This window comes from Monodelphis domestica, chromosome 1 (assembly GCF_027887165.1).
Source record: "Monodelphis domestica isolate mMonDom1 chromosome 1, mMonDom1.pri, whole genome shotgun sequence".
NCBI lineage: Eukaryota > Metazoa > Chordata > Mammalia > Didelphimorphia > Didelphidae > Monodelphis > Monodelphis domestica.
The window spans coordinates 41,571,182-41,591,745 of NC_077227.1; the positions used below are offsets into that span (position 1 = coordinate 41,571,182).

Genomic DNA, 20,564 nt, shown 5'->3' on the forward strand with positions numbered 1-20,564 from the left:
TTCAAGCAGAAACAGTATTACCACCCTTCTGATATGTTATACTGGGGATTTCTTTTGGGTGGGGATTGGATTATATGACCTAGAAGGTCCCCTCTAATCTTCATCATAACAGTTTCTGGGCAATTTGAAGATAATATTCAACACTAGATTCTTGGGTTTTATCTCCGATTCCTTTTTCACCAAAAACCTTCCCAGAAATAGTACTTCAGGATAACTCTAAAATGGTGACAGCACTTTCTTTCTGAGTTGGAAGGACACTTACGTTCATTTTCCTCTTGTACCATCATGTTCACAAGGTCTAGGGAAGCCTGAATGTCATTCCATGTGATGAACTCATTATCCTCAGCATGTGCCTGTGCTTTCAACTTCATCAGTTCATCAATGTACCTGGTCCCAAAGGGAAATTAAAAGTTTAAGACCCAGAGTAAATAGGATTAATATGGGAAAGAAGCAATGAAGAGAGATGAGGCCAAAGATCTAGGAGATAAGAGGACATTAATTAAGTCCTGTATTTCACAACAAGAAGCATGAAACTAGGCATATTTTTTAATAACCCTTGCCTTCTGTCTACAGAAGAACGGTATGGATTATGTAATGGGGGTAAAATGACTTTAGGAATATTCTTTTTAAAGAGTTCTCTAGGACCCAGAAAATGTGAAAGAATGCAAGGTAAGTTATAAAGCAGATCAAATACCAAAATACAACAGTCTGAATCAGCACAAACAAAATAGTGGAGCCCTTAAAGGCCCTTTTAAACAACTCCTTTAAGAAGAAGAAAAGAGGCAATCCATAAATCTCAATGTCTCCACATAAGATTAAATGGGTTTAAAAGAGGAGCTAACAGATGGAAGTTTTTCTTTTGTAATTGACCCTATCAATTATCTGGTTAAGAATAAATCTATTCAAAGCTATGAATAGTGTATAATCTGCCTTCTCTTCAAAATTTTTTGATGTTATGATCTTTGATAATCAGGTCATAGGAATTTAATATGGTATTCCATATAAAATACTGATACAAGCTTAATCTCTTCCAATTTTCTTTCCAGTTCGTATCATAGAGGGTATTCTTTCCTAAGTAATTGGTGCATCTGGGTTAATCAAATACTGAGACACTGAGGATAATATTTTTGATCTTCCCCTTTCTATTCTAATTGATTCACATCTCTCTTTTTAGTCAACACTAGATGGCTTGATGACAATATCATATTCCCCTTCCATTCATCCTTTGGTCATTATCTCCCTTGATAGTCTAGATATTGTTTCTCCAAGTCAGACAACACACTTCACAGTAATAGGTAGAATATGACTTCTTAACCAAATGAGACAGAGAAAAGTACAAGAGATTCGAATTACACAAAAGTGAAAGGTTTCTGCACAAACAAAATTAATGTATCTAAGATATGAAAGAGGTAAAATGATTAAAAAAATCCTTTTATCAAAAGATTTGTATCATATTCCTCTGAAAAGGGTTTCGTATGCAAGAAATATGTGCACACATGTATATATGGAGGTGTCTGACTACATAAAATCAAAAGCCATTTCCCAATAAGTAGCCAAATGATATGAACTCCAGCTCTCAATTATAAAAACTGTAAACTGTTAACCACAAGTGAATTCTACAAATCACTAATAATGAAAGAAATAAAAGACAAAGATGGCAATCAATAATATAAGAAGATGGGTACACTAGTGTTGGGTGGAGTTGTGAGTTGCTCCAATCATTTTCGAAATCAATTTGGAATTATGCAAAAAAAGTGGTTAAATGTTTATATCCTTTGATCCAGATTACATTACTAGTCATATGATCCAAGAAAGTTATAGATTAACAAGGTACAAATTAGGGGACAGCTGGGTGACTCAGTGGATTGAGAGCCAGGCCTATGACAAAAGGTCCTAGGTTCACTTCCTACCTGTGTGACCCTGGGCAAGTCACGTAGCCCCCATTGTCTCATTTTTTTTTAAAGTCCAAATTCACCAAAATATTTAAAGTAGCGTCTTTTGTGGGAACAAAGATCCAGAAACAAATCAAATGTCCTTTTACTGGAAAAGGGCTAAACAAACCATAGTATGCAAATATAAAATATTGCTGTGCTGTAAGAAATGACAAGTATGAGGAATAGAAAGAAGCATGAAAAGATTTATGTGAACTGATGATGAACATGAAACAGATTCAAGGAAACAATATAAACAATGACTACAACAATGTAAAAAGAAAAGAACCATAAATCAAAAATGAATGTTACAAATTAAAAAGAGAAAATTTGTTCTTTGGCCCTGAAACAATTAAAATTGGGAGGCCAAATGTAATAGTTAAAAATTTTGTTTTAACAAAAGTAATAATGGTTTAAAAAAGAACCGTTATAGTGGCCATATATAAAATTAACTTAAATCAAAATGCTGTTAGTAGCTCTTAATAATTTAATTTAATATATACATATAGCAAAAGGAGAGAAATATATGAGGGAAGTAGAAAATATTTCCTAGCCTACAACCCTAGAGCTCCTATCTAAAGAAATTGAGCTCACTCCCCAACAAAGTTCCAATCTCCATGTGGAAGTCCAGTAGCCTCTTCAACAAGGGTCTCACCAGTGTAAGCCTCTTCCTTCAGCTTGAGTCACAATGCCAAATCTATGCTGCACAGAATGCTTCTTCAGTCTGACTCACCAATGCCAAATGTATCTTCATAAAGTTTCTCACAAAATTAATCACAGAAAGACTCCTCAGGAATCTTTGGGCTTGCTTTTTATAAGCAGTTTCTCCTCATCACTTCCTGTATCTCATCCACTTCACAGGAACTAATCACCTCCCAATTTACCTGGCACTGCCCAGGGAGCAGTGCTTGTGGTCTTTGGGAGGGGAGGGATGAACTTTTTTCCATTAGTGACTTACTAAGTGTTAAGTAGGGGTACTTTAAGTTCTTGATTAACTTAAAATAGATAAAGGTAATAAAAATTCCCTTTCACAGCCCCCAAAGAATATGAGAAACATCCCACTATTCCTTTAGAGAACTGAGAGGTCCACAGGCATGGAAATACTACATGTTTTATATTTTTCTGTTTTTTTCCAGACTTTTTTTTCTATTTGATATATTGAGCTGTTTTGCTCATTTTTTTCCTTCTTTTTCTTTAAAACATTCTTTGTTACACAACTCTTTGGGAGGGGGAAGGGGAACATGCATAATAGGAAATGTAGAAGATGTAAAAATAAAAAATGTCAATTCAAAATTATTTAAAGAAAACAAATGAAAAGTATTTACAGTAAGTACCTCAATTCCTTCCCTCCTTTTTCACTCACCTCTGGGAATTTTCTTCTTCAATATTAGTAAGACCTGTAACTGAGCTGCTCAGTTGTTTCCAGACAGTATTTCTATCTCCTGATTCCAAAGCCCGATTGATTAAAGCCACTGATGACAACATCTCAACTGCAACTGACAGTTCAGGATGGGTAAGATTATGCTAAATTAAAAGAGAGAGAGAGAGAGAGAGAGAGAGAGAGAGAGAGGAAAGTAGCTATGAGAAGGAATATCATCTATCAACAATGGGGGGGGAGCATTTTTTTAAAAAAACCCAACATGCAAATCATTTATTACTTGGAGAGAACATGCTCTCTAGACACCATGCCGAGGAATGATATTGATATAGCCTAATGATTCTGAAGACCACTTCTATACTTTGTCCTTCACAAACTGCATAGTTTCAGTTACTTACATCAGGGCTTTGCTGCTGTAAAGTAGCCAACTCTCTCTGGTAAAGTTCAGCAGCAAAAGGATACACCTGTGGCAACTGGGCCTCAGGATTCATCAGCTCTGACACAGTCTTTTCAGCAACACCCCTTCGGATTGCAGAATTAATTGAAGTCACTGCTGCCAACCCTGAAAAATGAACAAGAGATGAGAAAAGCAGGGCTTGCAACTTTAATAAAAATAACCCATTTTGGTCATAGAAATTCAAGCCACGGGAGCAGCTGGGTAGCTCAGTGGATTGAGAGCTAGGCCTAGAGACAGGAGGTCCTGGGTTCAAATCTGGCCTCAGACACTTCCCAGCTGTGTGACCCTGGGCAAATCACTTGACCCCCATTGCCTAACCCTTACCACTCTTCTGCCTTGGAGCCAAATCACAGTATTGACTCCAAGACAGAAAGTAAGGGTTTAAAAAAAAAATTCAAGCCATTAGCTTCCCTTTCTCCATCATCTCAATCATTCAGACAATACCCACCATTTCCTCTATAATTCCAATCTTAAATAAAGTGACCTTTCTTGCAAACACTAAAGCCCTCTCCATATACCCTAGATCTCATCCTATCCAGTCCTCTTCAGCAGATTGCCCTCATTATCATTTCCACTCTCACAGATTCAGCCTTCTCCCTATGTAGTGATTCATTCCTGGCTACCTATGAACAAGGGTATGGCTCCCCTATCAGTTTAAAAAAAAAATCACATCCCCAGCTTCTCTTTCCCTCCTCCTTCCATTTTCCCCTTCATCTCTTCTTCTTAAAAAAAAAGAGATGGACACTAGAATAAAGAGAGAAGCCATTCCAGGTATCCTGGATCATCACTATAAAGGCAGAGAAATGAGAGATGGAGTATTATATAAGGAAAGGAGAAAAGGCCTGTTTGGTGTCATTGCAAAGTACAAGAGCGGAAGAAATGTCCAATGGTGCTAGAGAGAGAGGCTGGGGCTAGGTTGTGCAGGATTTTAAAAGTTCAAGAGATATTTCAAGAGATATTTTCCTAGAAAAGATCTACATATCAAGCCCTAATTTCTCATCTGAGCTCAATGAGTCTTGCCTTTCTAATAGTCTTCTAGACATTTTAATCTGCATGTCCCATAAATATCTCAAATTCAAAACATGTCCAAAATAGAACTTATTATCCTCACTAAACCTTCCCCATTTCTATTTTCTGTTACTGTCAAAAGCATCATCTTTCCACTCACCTCTCATTGCCCACCTATCTATCTATATCTATATCTATATTCTGTTGCCGAACCCTGTCATCCCTACCTATCCTCATAGCATTTCATGTTTATGTCTCCTCTCTACTCATACCAACATTCTACTTCAAGTAATCATCACTTCTCAGATGAACTATCACAATATCCTTCTACTTGGTCTCCAGGTTACAAGCTTTTCCCCCATTCAAATGGCTTTCCACTCAACCACCAAAATGGTATTTTAAAAGTCAAATCTCTGCCCTCCCACCCACAAACAAAAAAATAGCTATCATCTCCAGAATCAAATCCTCTTGTTTGGCATTGAAAACTTTTTCATACCCGTGCCAGTCTTCTTATACTTTCCTTTCCTCCACATTCTCCAAGATCACACTATACAATATAATACTATATAATAGTATATAATAACACTATATAATAACACACTATGTGTGTTATTCCCCAAACATTCTGTTTCTGAGTTCTAGGCCTCTTCATCAGCTATGGCCTTCCTCATCTCTGCCACTTAGATCTCCTAGCTTTCTTCAAGACTTGGCTTAAGCACCACATTCTACAAGGGTCTTCCCAACTCTGTCTATACCTTGCATGTACTTGGTAATTTACATGTCTCCACCATGAGAATGTGAAATCTTCAAGGAAAAAGGCTGGTTTTCCAATTCTCTGTATCCCCAGAGTTTAGCACACAGTGGGCACTTAATTAATGTATGCTTATTAAATATCTAAATTCAATAGCTAAAACAAGCTTATAGACAATAAAACAGGATCTTTAATGTTTAAGGTTTGGCTTTCCAGTAGACCTCCCTCCATATAACCAATCTTTTCACTTTCAAATCTATCCATTAGCCCCATTACCAGATCAATATTCCAAAAATATCACTTCCATTCTCTTGCTCAAAATATTCAACATTACATATATGTGTACATACATGCATGTCCCTTTACAGTTGCCTGTTTTGTGGTTTTAAAAACAACTTTTTAATAAATATTTGAGTTCATGTTACTCCCCTACTTTAAAATTTTTTAACTTCTATATCGTTTGTAAGATAAGATACAAACCACTCAGTCTGGCACTTAAGGCCCTCATTAAGTTGTCTCAACTTAAATTGTCTCAAACTTAAGTTTCCAGGCTTATGTCACAGTATCACATACTATGAAATTCAGTCATGATGGATGACTAGCTATTTACCAAGTTAACATTCCTCTTCCCAATTCTTCATTTGTGCAAATGATCTCCATGTGAAGAATACACTTCTTCATTGGTAACTCTCAAAATCCTTGTCTTCCTTCATGGCTCAGATGATAACCAAGTTTAACGATAGGCCTCTCTATACAAAGTACTTTATATTTGTTTCTCTTTGTATATATAATAATTATTCAACAAAATGTAAGATCATTGAGGGCAGGGACCAATTTGCTTTTGTCTTGTTTCCCGAGTGCCAAGCACAGTGCCTGGCATGTAGTAGGTACATAAGAACCAAGTTTAATTGAAGAAACTGTCTAAAGAATTCACTAATCTATTAAAGAGAAAGGAAATGGAGGATACACAGCAATTTTAGGAATCCATGGGACATGGAGATATACGGAGGAAGGAAGGTGGTGTCAGGTAGGACACTTCCCCTGCACAGCCATCAGATGGTAAAAGCAGCCAAGAGGATAGCTAAGTTGCTGTCCAATATAAGGAGAGAAAGAAATTCACAAAGTGGCCTTCAGATAACAAAAGGAGAGAAGGGAGAAGCAGTATGCAATTAGGCAAAGGAACAGACCTATGTATACTGGATGTGTTCGTATTTTGAGAAAGTACTTCAATGTCAAAGAGACAAGGCTTTGCTTCATTTCAGGTAATTAGTTTCATTTTCTTATGTCAATGTTAAAGAAAAAGAGTACTTGTACATTTATTAAAGAAAATACTTTTAAATAGAAAATTCAGGCTAAGTATAAATGGAAATTGCATAATTTCATGGAAGTAGATTTAAAAATCTGTTAAGTCAATTTATCCAAGTTCTACCCATCTGAAATTCGCCTGCAAGAACAATCTAAACTACCTTTTGAGAAAAATTAAAACAAGTCATGCAGGGGAAAAAGTAGAATCTCCTGTGGAAAAATCTAACACATAAAGATTCATTTTATCTTAGTATCAATAATAATGAAGTGTCACTACAAATTACTTAACTTTGCTAGATTACAAGGCTATATCAGCATCAGGTCCTGGCCTAATCCTCCATTAGGGGCAGCTAGGTGAAACTACTAGTATATGGAGCATTTGGGCCTAGTCAAGAAGACTCTTGAGTTCAAAAGTGGCCTGAGACATTTAATAACTGCTTGACCTTGTACAAGTCACTTGTTTGCTTTAGATTCCTCATCTGTAAAATGGGGGTGATAATAGCATCTTCTTCCCAAGACTGTTATGAGGATCAAATGAAATAATAGTAAAATGCTTAGCATTACTCCTGGCACACAGTAACCATGCTACATAAATATTAGCTGTTATTCTTACTGTTAATATTAGATACCTTTCAGAATCTCAGTAGCTCTGAAAACTCCAATTTAGTACAAAAAATTCAAACATAACCAAAGGAATCTAGCTAGCTTTCCTGAAGTGTTTCTAGAATATTGAGGGCACTAAGAGGGCACTGACCACCAAGAGGCTTTAAGCCAATAAGAACCCCTTCATTCTATCTAGTCTACTCTCAAGTTCCAGGAATAGCTCCAGAACCACTGAGGATGCCCAGTGGTTTAGTGACATGCCACATGGCTCTAGCATCTCTCAAGGAAGGCTAGACTAACCTAGAATTGTCTGGTAGCATTTTCCCTCAACACTTTGTCTGTTCCCCAGTCCCTTAAGACACACACACCTAAATGTGCAGACACTCGCTGAAAGCACTTACTTTTCTGATACTGAAGGGCTGCACGGTTAGCAGCATCCACTCCAGCCTGCAGGTCCTCCTTCTGCAATGGACCAATCACTCCACTCTGAAGAAGGCAAATTAACATTCACCTAAGTTTTCCATGGACCAGCATTCTCAGAATGAATCCACAAAGACCCAGTGGTCAAAGACAATGGCAATAGCTGAATATTTCAGTCTTGCAACACAGCTACACCAGATGCTATAAAAAAAGATTCCCTGGAATCTCCTCAGAATGCAACATGAACTATTTTTTTACAGTTGAAAGAGAACCCAAGCAAGTAAAGCCGTCAAGTATTCATCCCTAGGATAAAGTGCAACCCAAGCTTCTTTTATGGTTTCTTTCCAACAAAATGGGTCCACAGTTACCCAAATATGAAGATTTCAAGGAAATTTACGAATAACCCATAAACCATATGCTTCACCAGCAGAGTTGCATGCACAATTACCTCATACAATGGGAAAAAAGTTGGATCTGCAGTCAGAAGCCCTGGACTCAAATCCTATCTTTGTCACATACTAACTGTGTGACATTCAGCAAGTCACGTCACCCTGCCTAAGCCTCAGCTTCCTCACTTCAAGATGAGGGGGTTAGACTAGAGGCCTCAAAGGTCCCTTCTAGCCCTAAAGTTCTAAGCTAAGAGCTTCTGTACATCCTCCACAGCCAAGGAAATGTGTAAAGGAAAAACATTCTAAAAATGGGGCCTCCTTAAAAATGTTGAAAGGACAGTAAAGGACCCAAATAGACAGACTAAGTCTCCCAGGTGCTAAATGATTTCACCTGCTTCTTCTGCTGCTTCTCATTTAGGAGTTGCTTCAAGTACCAATCACAGTTGTCCTGATGCAGAGCTTGAAGACCCAGAGCTGGGGATGATAGTGCCTGATATAAAGCCAATGGATCTCCCTGCTCTAAAGCCAGGTCCACATTGGCTAATGAAGAATATGCTGGAAGGGAGAAAAAAAAAAGGAATGACCACTTACCCTGTCATCTCCAAGATAATACCCCAGAAATCTGATCTATACGCTATCTCACTCTACTATAATACAAAATGAGAGATGCACATCCTCAGAAAAATGAAATGGAAGAAATACTAAGCTAGAAGTCAGAAGATATGGATTCATAAATGCCATTTTCTGTGATTATGAACAAAAAATTGCTACACATGCCTCAGTTTCAAAATGAAGCTATACTTCACCATTCCTAGTTCAAAGGACTAGTATGAGAATTTGTGTGTGTGTGTGTGTGTGTGTGTGTGTGTGTGTGAGAGAGAGAGAGAGAGAGAGAGAGAGAGACAGAGAGAGAGAGAGAGTTAAATTAACATGTTCTTAGCAGATAGGCTACATGTAAGATTTTTTAGAAAACACTGTCCCATTTATTCAGTTCAGATGACACCAGGCACTAGACATTAATTCTCTTCCTCCAAATTCTACTTGGAGCAGCTGCTCCAGGAAACATCCAGCAGACGGGAAAGAAGACTGGTTGAGGGAAGATTTCCAGAACAGTAGTAAACTTGAAATGAATGAAGTTTGAGCCGAAGGAGCATCTAAAGGAAGAGAGCACTAGGTAGCTATCAGCATGGTACATTGGGGCTCTGAATGAAGTCAAGTTCCTGTGAAGGTGCAATGGAGGGATGTAATGATAGGGCAGGTGATAAAAGAGTTTTCAAGCCAAACTAAGAGATCCAGATAAAAGAGGTATCCTAAGAGCACGGTGTATTCTTAAGCAAGGCACTGACATAAAGTCTAAGATGTCTATGGAAGATTAGTTTGGTAATGATGTACAAGGTAAAACGGAGGAGAGAAAAATGAGAAGCCAAAAGGCTGGTCAGAACCTACTACAGTAACATGGTGTGAGGTAAGGAGGCCTAATGAGAGTGGTACAGAGAAGGAAGAGACAATAATCCAAGACATTAAGGAACTATGGTCCCCTGAGTAGAAAAAAGGAGGAGATGCAGAACTAATTACCCCTTTCTACCACAAAACTAGGAAGGGGCTGTAAAGATTAAATTTAACTCTCCCCTGACTGTGAAAATGAAATTAATTAACTCTCCCCTGATTGTAAAGATTAAATTAACTCCCTTGCCCATTTTTAGATTTAATCACCAAAAGTGTAAACATCCCATTCACACTTGAGTGGGGGAGGTCTGTGACCCACAGATACGATAGAGGGTGACGAATCAGAATCAAACTGACTGCTCCCTGGGCAGTCCTAAGCAGAGCTTCAACTGTAATTGGTAGACATAAAAGTGGAGGAAGGCAAGGAAGTGACACAAAAGAAAGTATCTTTAAAAGGGAGTTACAACTTCTTGTAAGGACTTGGAACTACTTCTTCTGGGAGTTCTGGAATTCTTCATGCTTGGGTTCTCACTACTCTCATTCTTCAGAGTTCAGAGTTGGAGTTGGAGGCTGGTGAAGAATCTGCTGACTGGACCTGAGATCTTTCTTGGTGAGACTGTTCCTTAAATCTCTCTCTTTGGACTGACATGTGGTGAGTGAAAAGAGCTGACTCCTTTCCAGGATTTTCTGAAGAGACTTGCCTCAGGAGAGACCTATCCTCGAGAGGCTCCCTGCATCCCCAGGTCTTCAGCTCAAGGCCGAAGCTTCTCTGGCCAAGTCCTGCCTGGGTTAAGCCAGGAGTCAGAGCAAAATACTTAGTGTGTAGACTAGATATCTTACCCTATCCTCTCTCTGATTCTTATTTCACTCTTTCTATATTTTGTAAATAAATCTCTTTGGAATTAACTAAATTCCTGGTGACCCTATTCTTAAATAATCCAGTCCAACACTTTTATAAAACCCCTTTTTTTTCACCCTTATAGGGCCACCAGCACTTTTCTCATTGTGGGTTCACATATCCCATTAGTTAGTTGGCTACAAGGCTCAGTGATATACTTACTATTGACTTTGTTTACATTTCCCTGAATTTCCGCCTGAGTCAACAGCTCCTCGTACACATCCCTTTCTCTTTCAGAGTCTTCAGTCTAAAGATGACACACAAAGCAAAATTAGCCCAGATTCTTCCTTACTTGGCTGCAAATTACATTTGCCCCTCTTGGATAACAATCAGAAATATGGCTTCTACATTTGCCTGGATTTTACAGGCCCTAAAAGTGATCACATAGATTCAATTTCTAAGTGTGAAAATAAACATGTTTATCATTATGCTAAAAAAAAAAAAACTAAAACTAAAACATTCTGAAGCTCTACCAAGGGCATCCAAAAGAAATGAAAGCACAAGAATAAAACTCATTTTAAAAAATAAATGCTTATCTTCCGTTTTAAAGTCAATACTAAGTACTGGTTCTAAGGTAAAAGAGCAGTAAAGGCTAGGCAATGGAAATTAAGTGACTTGCCCAGGGTCACACAGTTAAGAAGTGTCTGAGACTAGATTTGAATCCATAAACCTCCCTAACTCCAGGCCTAGCTCTCTATCTAACTACTCTGATGAAACTTATTTATAATAAATGCATGGATTTACACAGTAAACAGTCTATAACCCACTACATGACTTATTAGGAATAAGGAAATACAGGGATCTTGTAAGAAAACACTCTTAGTAGAGAGGCTAACCATTCTATCCCATGCTTTGTAATCAGCATTCTGCTGGCGAGAAGGAAAGTCAGAACAAAAATGGCACAAAACTTGTAAGGTGTGGCAGAATAACACACTCTACTTGCTTCTGACCCCTGACAATAGCCCACTAGCAGAAGAAAAGGCAAAGGTGGCAGCCACCTATTTGCATTCTATCTTTTAAACTTGTGCAAGGCATTACCAGCCCTTGCTATAGGAGAATATATATGAAGAGAATTAAAGAACAGGAATTAGCTTCGTTCTGTCACAATCTAGAAGCCGGTCTATAAAGTTCAAAAGTTTCAAATTACAGACTCCCAACAAGGTCATGGAGAATAAAATACAAAACTCCTCATTGAGTTTTTTGCCTCATACATTTTGTATGGTCAAGCAAATCTCCACATCCCAAATTAATTAACATGCTCTGGCATAACTACAATACAGTCATTTTAAACTTTTAGAAGGCTGTAAAAGAAGTTCTATTAAGATTTAGAGACTGTTCTTTCCCCAGAAATTCCCTGAATAAAGTTCTAAAGCAAAACTGCCTAAACAAGGGCTAGGAGAATGCAATAGCCCATATAAAGTTAATCCATAAGCCTAAAGTAAAAAAAATCAATAAACCCTGTATCAAGTCCCTAATCAAAGAAGATTTATTCTTACCCTGTTTTTAGCATTTGCCATCTTGTCATGCTTAGCCTGATAAAGTATGTCCTGGTAAGTGGAGGCCAATGGCTCTTCAAGATTTACCAGCATAGCATTGGGGTTTTTCAAAGCCACAAATGTATCAGCAGGAATTCTCCGCTCAATGGCTTCATTGATGGCAATAACAGCTGCGTGCACTAGGAAAAAAGTACCAAATACCAAATTTGTATAGAATACAGTGTTAATATGTATAAGTTAATCAACTATCAATTGTCATAGAGATGGGTACACAGGCTCTTTCCACAATCGAAGCAATAAAGACCAAAAGACTAGAGGAATGGCTCTCAGCCTCTTATTTTCACTCAACTTCCACTGAAGAAGAGACCTGAAAAGCTACTTCATCATTTCCCACAAGGCTGCTCTTCTGTACTCCAAAATGCATCAGAAAAAGTGGCCTAGTCACATAAAAGGATGGGCAAAAACATGAGATAACCAGTGGACAGTCCATGTGCTCCACTGCTATCCTCGTGATGTCAAGAAGATACCCAGAATAAAAGTACGTGGAAATGAATCCTGAAGGTCACAGAGGCCTGAATGGGTCATGATCATGATCCTTGGAAGAACCATCACATTGATGAGGTTATAGATCCATGGAAGTTCTGAATATGAGGGTTTTCCTTTAGCTTTATATCTTGGGAAGTGGAGGTTGGAAATTTTACATAACCCTCTCACCTTTCTCTGCATTCCCTAAATTAATTAGCTGTGTGGCAATCAAGTCTCAAACTTAATATCACAAGATATGAATTACCTGGCTCTCCCTCCAATTGTCATATACAAAATGAGGGGCCTGGCCTCAATAAACTCTCAAGTCCTAGTCATGTGGCTTTGAGCAAGTCACCAACCCCATAAGTTATAGTTTCTTCATCTGTAAAATGATGTCTCTACCAACCAAGTAGGACTATTGTACAGAATAAATGAGTCATTGCAGGTAAAACTCTTGGCACTTAAAGCACCAAAAAGTTCATTATTAGTAATATTATTCATATTCACTGTTAGTAAAGATAACAATGAGTATTATTAAAAACAGTATTTGTGGAAAAAAGCATCTCTAACTCTCCAACACTGCTCTTGCTCCATAATTCTCTTTTTAGAATGTATTTCCTTGAGGACACCTCTAACACCTTTCTGTTCTATTACGTTCCTCACCGGTTCCATGTTAGTCTTCACATCCCTCTCGTGTAGACCATTGTCCTCTCTGTCAACAGTCATTTTAATTCTTCAGAGACTATTATAGCTACATCTCTCTACCATATAGTAACAATAGTAGAATGCTGATATTAAAATATAAGTCCTCATTTTGGGAAAGTATTACAGATCACTGAAGAAGCTTTATAATTTCCTGAAGGTAATCCATGCCATTCTCCTCCTGTTCAAATATGGGTCCAGAGCACTGTCCTTCTGTACAACCTGTTTCAGACAGGGGACACACTGAAGTATAAGCCTTGTTGGCTGTTCCTACAAATGCATATCATCCACGTCAACTTTCAACTGTGAATAGTGAATCTCATCTAAAAGTCTCTCCAGTGGCCAGAGCTTGATGCAACTTGTACAATATTCTCCAGGGAAATGAGCATAAGGAACAACCCACCAGCCATGGAGCTGGATCTCCCACATCACAGTGGAGAACCTTAGACATAGATAACTCTATCCCCCTCTTTGATGCCTCTTCACTTGATGTTCATGATCCAGGAGCCATTTCTATTGTTATCTCTATTCTATCTTCTATTGTTATCTTTAGCCTAGCTAAAGTGGGTTCATGGACGGGAAAAAGAACCTTAAGGTATACTCCTGCTCCATACCGTTATTTATACTGAATTTGAAACACTCATCAGGGCCTTTCAAAACTTTAAGACTCTTTGATGATCACAACAATATAAACTATATTATGTGCCCAGCAGAATGCATAAAATTCTCTGTTCCTTACATGCTGCTTCGTCCACAGAGAGCTCATTGGCCAGAATTCCCCCAATTTTACTGAAGGCTGGCATCTGAATCCCATACTTCTCCAGCTCACTCTTCATGTTGTTGATCTCTTCCTCTGAAAAAAAGGAAAAAGCTGATTCAATCCCCTTTCTACAAAGAAGCCAACATAAAGCTTCAGGAAATCAGAGCAGTGCATACTCTCCAATTCAAGAGCATCTAAAAATCCTAACAACAACTGAGGTTGGCCTAAAGGGAAGCCATGCTATGAGACAAAATTTGCTGCTACTTATAAAATACTACAAGAATGGGGCAGATTGAGGGGGGTGGGGGGGACCTCTCAAATACAGAACAACAAATTTAATCCCTTGGACTTTTTCAGCCCAAATTCCTAATCCTCATCTAACATGGTAATATGGTATAGCAGAAAGAATCTTAGACTTACGGACAGGACACTTGATATCATTCCCACATCTGATAAGACTAGCTATATGACTTGAGGCAAATGATTTAAAAGATACAAAAAGGAAAATAATTTTAAGGCAAAGAAAAAGAGGGAAATGTCCTTGGAAACCAACATAAATACAAAGGGAACTAACCAACCAATCTAGATTTTTGAAATAAATACCCATAAAATGAAAGCAAAAGAGGTCATAGTGTGATGACAAATGCATAGCATGGTCCTAATGGGAATGAAAAACCTCAGAATAAACTAAGATTGGCAGGCAAAATGGTTCGTTGTGTTTTTTAAACTACTTTGGGAAAGAAAAGAGGCTCAAGGAAAGGATAGAGCTTTTGCCTGAAATGAGTGAGACCATAATAAAAATGATGGAGAAAAAGTGAAAACACTTGACTCTTCTTTTGATTCTCTTCTGAGGAACTCTCTTTGTCTGAACTGAAAAGGACAAAATAAAAATGGAGAGTAGAGAACTGATAAGTACAGCAAAAAACAAGAAAGCACCTAGCTGCCCATGTTTATGTCACCAGGGAGAGAAAAAAAGAAACTACTGCCCAGTGTCGTGGGAGAACAGGCAGTTGTGACTATTCAATCCATCAGGAATCTCTGACAGAGGGGGCAGCTGGGTGGCTCAGTGGATAGAGAGCCAGGCCTAGAGACAGGAGGTCCTAGGTTCAAATTTGACCTCAGACACGTGCTAGCTATGTGACCCTGGGCAAGTCACTTGACCCCCATTGTCCAGCCCTTACCACTCTTCTGCCTTGGAACCAATACACAGTATTGATTCCAAGATGGAAGGTAAGATCCATTTAAAAAATTAAATAAATAAAATTTAAATTAAAAAAAAAAGAGAGTAGAGAATGGGAAAGTTACCACAGAATTATAAAGGGAAAACATCCTCAAAAACAGGGAGAAAAAAAACAAAACAGGAAGAGAATGACAAGTACAAAAAATAGGCCAACAAGTTTGACTTCAATATCTGGCAAAGTCTATAACCTTATTAAAGAATAGCAGGTGATCATCTAAAAAACACAGCAGGGATCACAATGAGTCAGCATGGTTTAATCAAAAACAGGTAACAAAAGAAACTTTATTTCCTTTTTGTCAGTGACTGGACTGGTAGGGCAAGGGGTATCTAGAACTGTCATTTATATGGATTTTTGCTTCACATCTGACAAAGTCTATTATGTTTTCTTATGAGATATCCATTGAGTTCTTGTGGGGAAAAAAAAGAGAAAATGGAGAGGGACTAGATAAGAGCAGAATTAGATGTATCCAAATTGGGTGAATGGCAATTCAAAAAGGTTCAATGTCAACCTGAAAAGAGATTTCCAGTGAAATATATGAGGAGGCTATGTCTGGCCTTGTACTACAAAATGTTCTTTTCAATTTCTTAGATAAAGGTATGTCATGAATTATTATTATGTTATACATTATTCAGGTTACTAAATCTGCAGATGACATAAAGCTGGGAGGGATAGCAAAGTCATCAGTATTAAGGCCCAAATCCCAGAAGATCCATGGCTAAAACTCAGTCTATCTGAAAAGATCTAAGGGTTTTTGCAAACTATAAGCACAATGAGTCATCAGTATGATTTTGGCAGGTCAAAAAGCTAAAGCAAACCTAGACTGTATGAAGAGTAACAGAGGTTCCGGTTCTAGGGAAACCAGAGGCCTCTTGCCTTCCCCAACAACATCCTAAGGACTTGTGTTCAAGTATGGGTCCCACATCTTGAAAGGACATTTATAATGTAGATACTGTCCAGAGAAGTGCAACCAAGATGTGATTGTGATATGTTAGAATCCACAAAGCTAGAAATGTCTAGCCTGAAGAAGAGAATATGCAGGAGCATAATGGCTAATTTTCAGTTATTCAAGGACAGCCATGAAAAAAATAGAAATTAAGACTTATTCCCCTCACTCTGAAAAGAAAGAACTAGAAACAACAGAAGTGGGAAAAAGGAAAACCCGCTTTAAAGAACTAAAATTCTCCAAAAATGGAATCAGCTTTCTTGGGAAATAGCTGGCTTCCCCCTCACTATAAGTCTTCCAATAAAGGCTAACTATTCAACCATTTGTTAGCTATACTCAAAAAAAGAATTACTTTCAAGTATCAGTTCAGAGGGAATTTTTTTTAAGATTTTGTAATTCTGTGACTTATTTCTCAAATAATATTAAGTTAAATGATTTAAAAAATAAAGCCATGTAATGGTGAGATCTTTACTTCTCTCTGATAATCAAATTCCCTGTATAGAATAACAAGTCACTCCTTTACAATGGTTTACAAATCTAAGATCTATTAAAACAGGACCAATATACACAGACTGATATCTCCCACCCACCCTCTTTGATATCTTTATCTCTTTCATCTTGCCTTCAAATAACTAGGCTGAGAAAACATGAAGTTCTGCCCAAGGAAATATATTTGGAATACCCTATAATTATACATTTTCCAAAAATAAATAGAAATAGAAATGAAAGGCAAACCTTTTTTTGACTTTTTCCCCCCAGCCCCAATCCAATTGATTCTCGGACCATTTAAGTTCTGGGTACACGACTGTGAGGAGAGCTGACAAAAAAGGTGATATCTAACCTTTCTTTCATTCCATAAATCAACAAACCCCAAATACAAAAGCAGATCTCTTTACCTGTGAAGTCAACCTTGCCATACAGGTCTTGAATCTGAGGAGCCAGCCCCAGTTTGAACAGGTATAAGCTAGAAGACAAAATATGTAGTAAGATTAGGACTCTGCTCTAGCCTGTACAGCATTGTTATTAACAAGCAGTCAATGCTACCTTTTGGTTGTAGAAGAATTAAGGGATGTGGGGGAATTAAAAAAAGAACAAAGTGCCCATTATAAATTCAAGATTGCTATGTTATAACTTTTTGATGGTACAATTTATTTCTGGATTATCCCTTTACCTGCTCAAGAAGGAAGGTTGTTAAATTAAAGTCCCATGCAGTAAAACTTTAGCTATTCAAAACTGTTGAATTTTTGTTTAAATCATTTAGCAGAATTATCTTTCAGAAATAAAGCATGCATTTCTCTTTCTTCTTAAATAAAGGCTACTGAATATAAAATCAAATATTTTTTTATTGATTGAAGGTCAACATAATGTATAGGGATACACTCTGGTGAAGCCTTCATGGCTTGAAGTATTAGAAGTTCTTTTTCCCTACATTAACTGGCCCCATGTTGCTGTCCTTTCTGAGTTCTTGAGACTTTTCTTAATCCTCATCCTACTTGCAATCTGACACTTCTGGAACCTGGCTACTCTAACCCTACTTTTCTATAACACTGCTCACCTCCAATTCTCTTGACTCTCTCAGTCCCTCCTGTTGAATCATTATCCATCTCTTCTCTTTGTCTCTGATGGGATCAAATATTACCTCTCCAAAAGCAGGTAACACCTACATTAACATATGTAGTAGCCCTGATATCCTCACATCCAACCTGCATCACTAGCTGCCTATCAGATAGATATACCTGTACTTTGATGTGTCCCATCAGCATCTCATGATCAAGGTATTAAAAATGGAACTCACATTATCTTTCCTTCTAAACTAGCCTCTCTTATGAACTTCCCCTCTATCTGCTGAGAGTACAACAACCCTTTCAGTCACCCAGGTCCACATCTCTGATTCATTCTCAATTGCTCAGTTTCCTTACTCCCTCTCCAGTCAGTCTCTGTCCTTCACAACATGCCTGGCCTGCAAATGACACCACCTTCATTCAGACCAGATCGATTAATCAATCATTATTTATTAAGTACCTATATGACAAGCACTGTGCTAGGCACAATGAGGACAAAAAGAACCCTGCCCTATGACTCACATTCTATCTGGTGAAACAACATTTACCCATATAAGTATACATATACAATAAATCCAAGATAATTTTGTTAGGGAGAAGCATTAGCCACCTGAGACAAGACATACTAACGTCAACTGCTTTTGGCCTGTGTCTTATATCAGCAGTTAAGGAGACTTTCTTACCCACCTCATTCCCACTCATTCTCTGTATTGCCAGTGGCTTACACCAATGAAATCATAATTTGCCAAAGGGTTTTCAGCAACAAGAAGGAATTGAACAGAAAGATTAGAGAAACGTTAAGAGATCTGGATCCATACAAAGCCATGGTCATCAAAACAATATGGTACTGGCTAAATGACACAAGAGAAGATCAATGGAATAGACTTGGGGTAAATGATCTCAGCAAGATAGTGTACAATAAACCCAAAGATCCCAGCTTTTGGGACAAGAACACACCATTTGACAAAAACTGCTAGGAAAATTGGAAAACAGTATAGGAGAGATTCGATTTAGATAGACATCTCACACCTCATACCAAGATAAATTCAGAATGGGTAAAAGACAAATATAAAGAAGGAAATTATAAGTAAATTAGGAGAACATAGAATAGTATACCTGTCAGATCTATGGGAAAGAAAAGAAATTAAGACCAAGCAAGAGCCAGAGAACATTACAAAATGTAAAATGAATAATTTTGATTACATTAAATAGAGAAATTTTTGTACAAACAAAACCAACGCAACCAAAATTATAAGGGAAGCAACAAGGGCTTGAAGGAGGGCCTGAATTTCAGTTCAGGAAGCAGAAAGGGCAACCTCAGCTAAGTGCTAGCCCTCTACTAGCTTTTCCTCACTCAGGCACAGTCTTCATGTGGCCTGTGTGTAACCCTCACCCAAATCACAATATAAAGAATTTGCTGGATATGGGCCCAGACCCAGTCAATCTAGAAAATCTTATAAGTGGAGAATTTCAGGAGTTGCAGCTCATACCCTACAGGCTAAGTCAAAGAAGAGTTTACTAAGCACTTACAACCCCTACTAATGACCAGCACTTATGGAAAGAGAACTTGAAGGTTTGCAAAGTGTTTAGCACTATGCTAGGAGCGCTCTGACAGTTACAAAGAGAGACAAGAAATCTAAGAATAAGATCCCTCTCTTTAAGGAGATGACAACCTAGCTGGGAAAAAAGACTACGCAAATATAACCATTTTATTTGGTGTGAGGTTCTCACACACACACACACACACACACACACACACACACACACACACACCATTTTTTAAAGACTAAGACAAGAGAAAACAATACACTATTAAAATGCTAAATAGTATTCAGCAAATAGGTAGTATACAACTGTGGGTAGAGCCCAGACTTGAAATAAAAAAGACCTGGGTTGGAATCTTGCCTCTCAGACATCTAAAAACTGTGGTGGAATGGGTCCTGACTCCCTCTAGAAAATGAAGATAACATAGAGCACCTACCTCACTTGGTTGTGGCAAAAATTAAATGAGTTAACCTAGGTATAGAGCTTTGCAAATCTAAAGGTGCTATAGAAATGCTATGCTAGTTATCATTATTGCTTTATGGCCAGTAAGTACCAGAAAAGTTCAGAAAATATACAGATAAGAGTAGACTGAAAACAGCATTAACAAACAAGGCAAAACTTGAGCTAGAGCTAGAAATATGTGATTCAAAAAAGTGGAGAAGACAAAGGATCATTCATATAAAGTAGCATGAACAAAGACTCAAGCAATCCTTCCTTCCTTCCTGTCATAAGCAAGGTGATATTGTCTTTAGTGGGGAAAAATAAATCTAATCTCAATATACATGACCTTAAAGCACCTTTATTATTCTTCTAGTTTATCTACATTAATCCTCCCAAATGTTTTCATGGCTAGATATCAATACTACAAAGATTCTCATCACATCAATGAGAGGAAATGGAGAAATGTGTGGATTAAAAGCACCTATTTATACCTATTTCCACAGAGTAGACAGGGGACTAGCATCAGGCAATGAGCCTTCATTTTCATAACTCCTTCATTTCAATCATATCTCAATCATCTCTAATCAAGTTGACCACCAAATAAACTAGCACATTCCCAAGATGGGAGAATCACTGCTATACAGTTCTTTCTTGCACAGATGACTTATCATTCTAAACTTGGTTGGTGACTAGAAATGGAACCAAGTTATCTTTCACTGGCACACTGAAGGGCTTGGAGCAAGTCAATTAAACTCCAATTTTC

The 20,564-nt window shown here is 37.8% G+C and overlaps 1 protein-coding gene across 3 annotated transcripts in view; it reads right to left on the reverse strand.

Moving 5' to 3' along the window:
• The window catches only part of IQGAP1 (IQ motif containing GTPase activating protein 1), a 111,291-nt gene that overhangs the window by 50,649 nt on the left and 40,078 nt on the right, over positions 1–20,564 (reverse strand). For 2 of the 3 annotated variants that reach the window (XM_001364376.4, XM_016424586.2), the window contains 9 exons: positions 17,150–17,217; positions 14,049–14,162; positions 12,083–12,261; positions 10,749–10,833; positions 8,634–8,797; positions 7,835–7,919; positions 3,708–3,871; positions 3,295–3,455; positions 263–387 (listed from right to left, as the gene is read on the reverse strand). In XM_001364376.4, coding sequence (XP_001364413.1) covers positions 263–387; positions 3,295–3,455; positions 3,708–3,871; positions 7,835–7,919; positions 8,634–8,797; positions 10,749–10,833; positions 12,083–12,261; positions 14,049–14,162; positions 17,150–17,217 — 1,145 coding nt within the window. The remainder of the gene's footprint in view (positions 1–262; positions 388–3,294; positions 3,456–3,707; positions 3,872–7,834; positions 7,920–8,633; positions 8,798–10,748; positions 10,834–12,082; positions 12,262–14,048; positions 14,163–17,149; positions 17,218–20,564) is intronic. The other variant, XM_007478075.3, reaches the window with a different exon arrangement.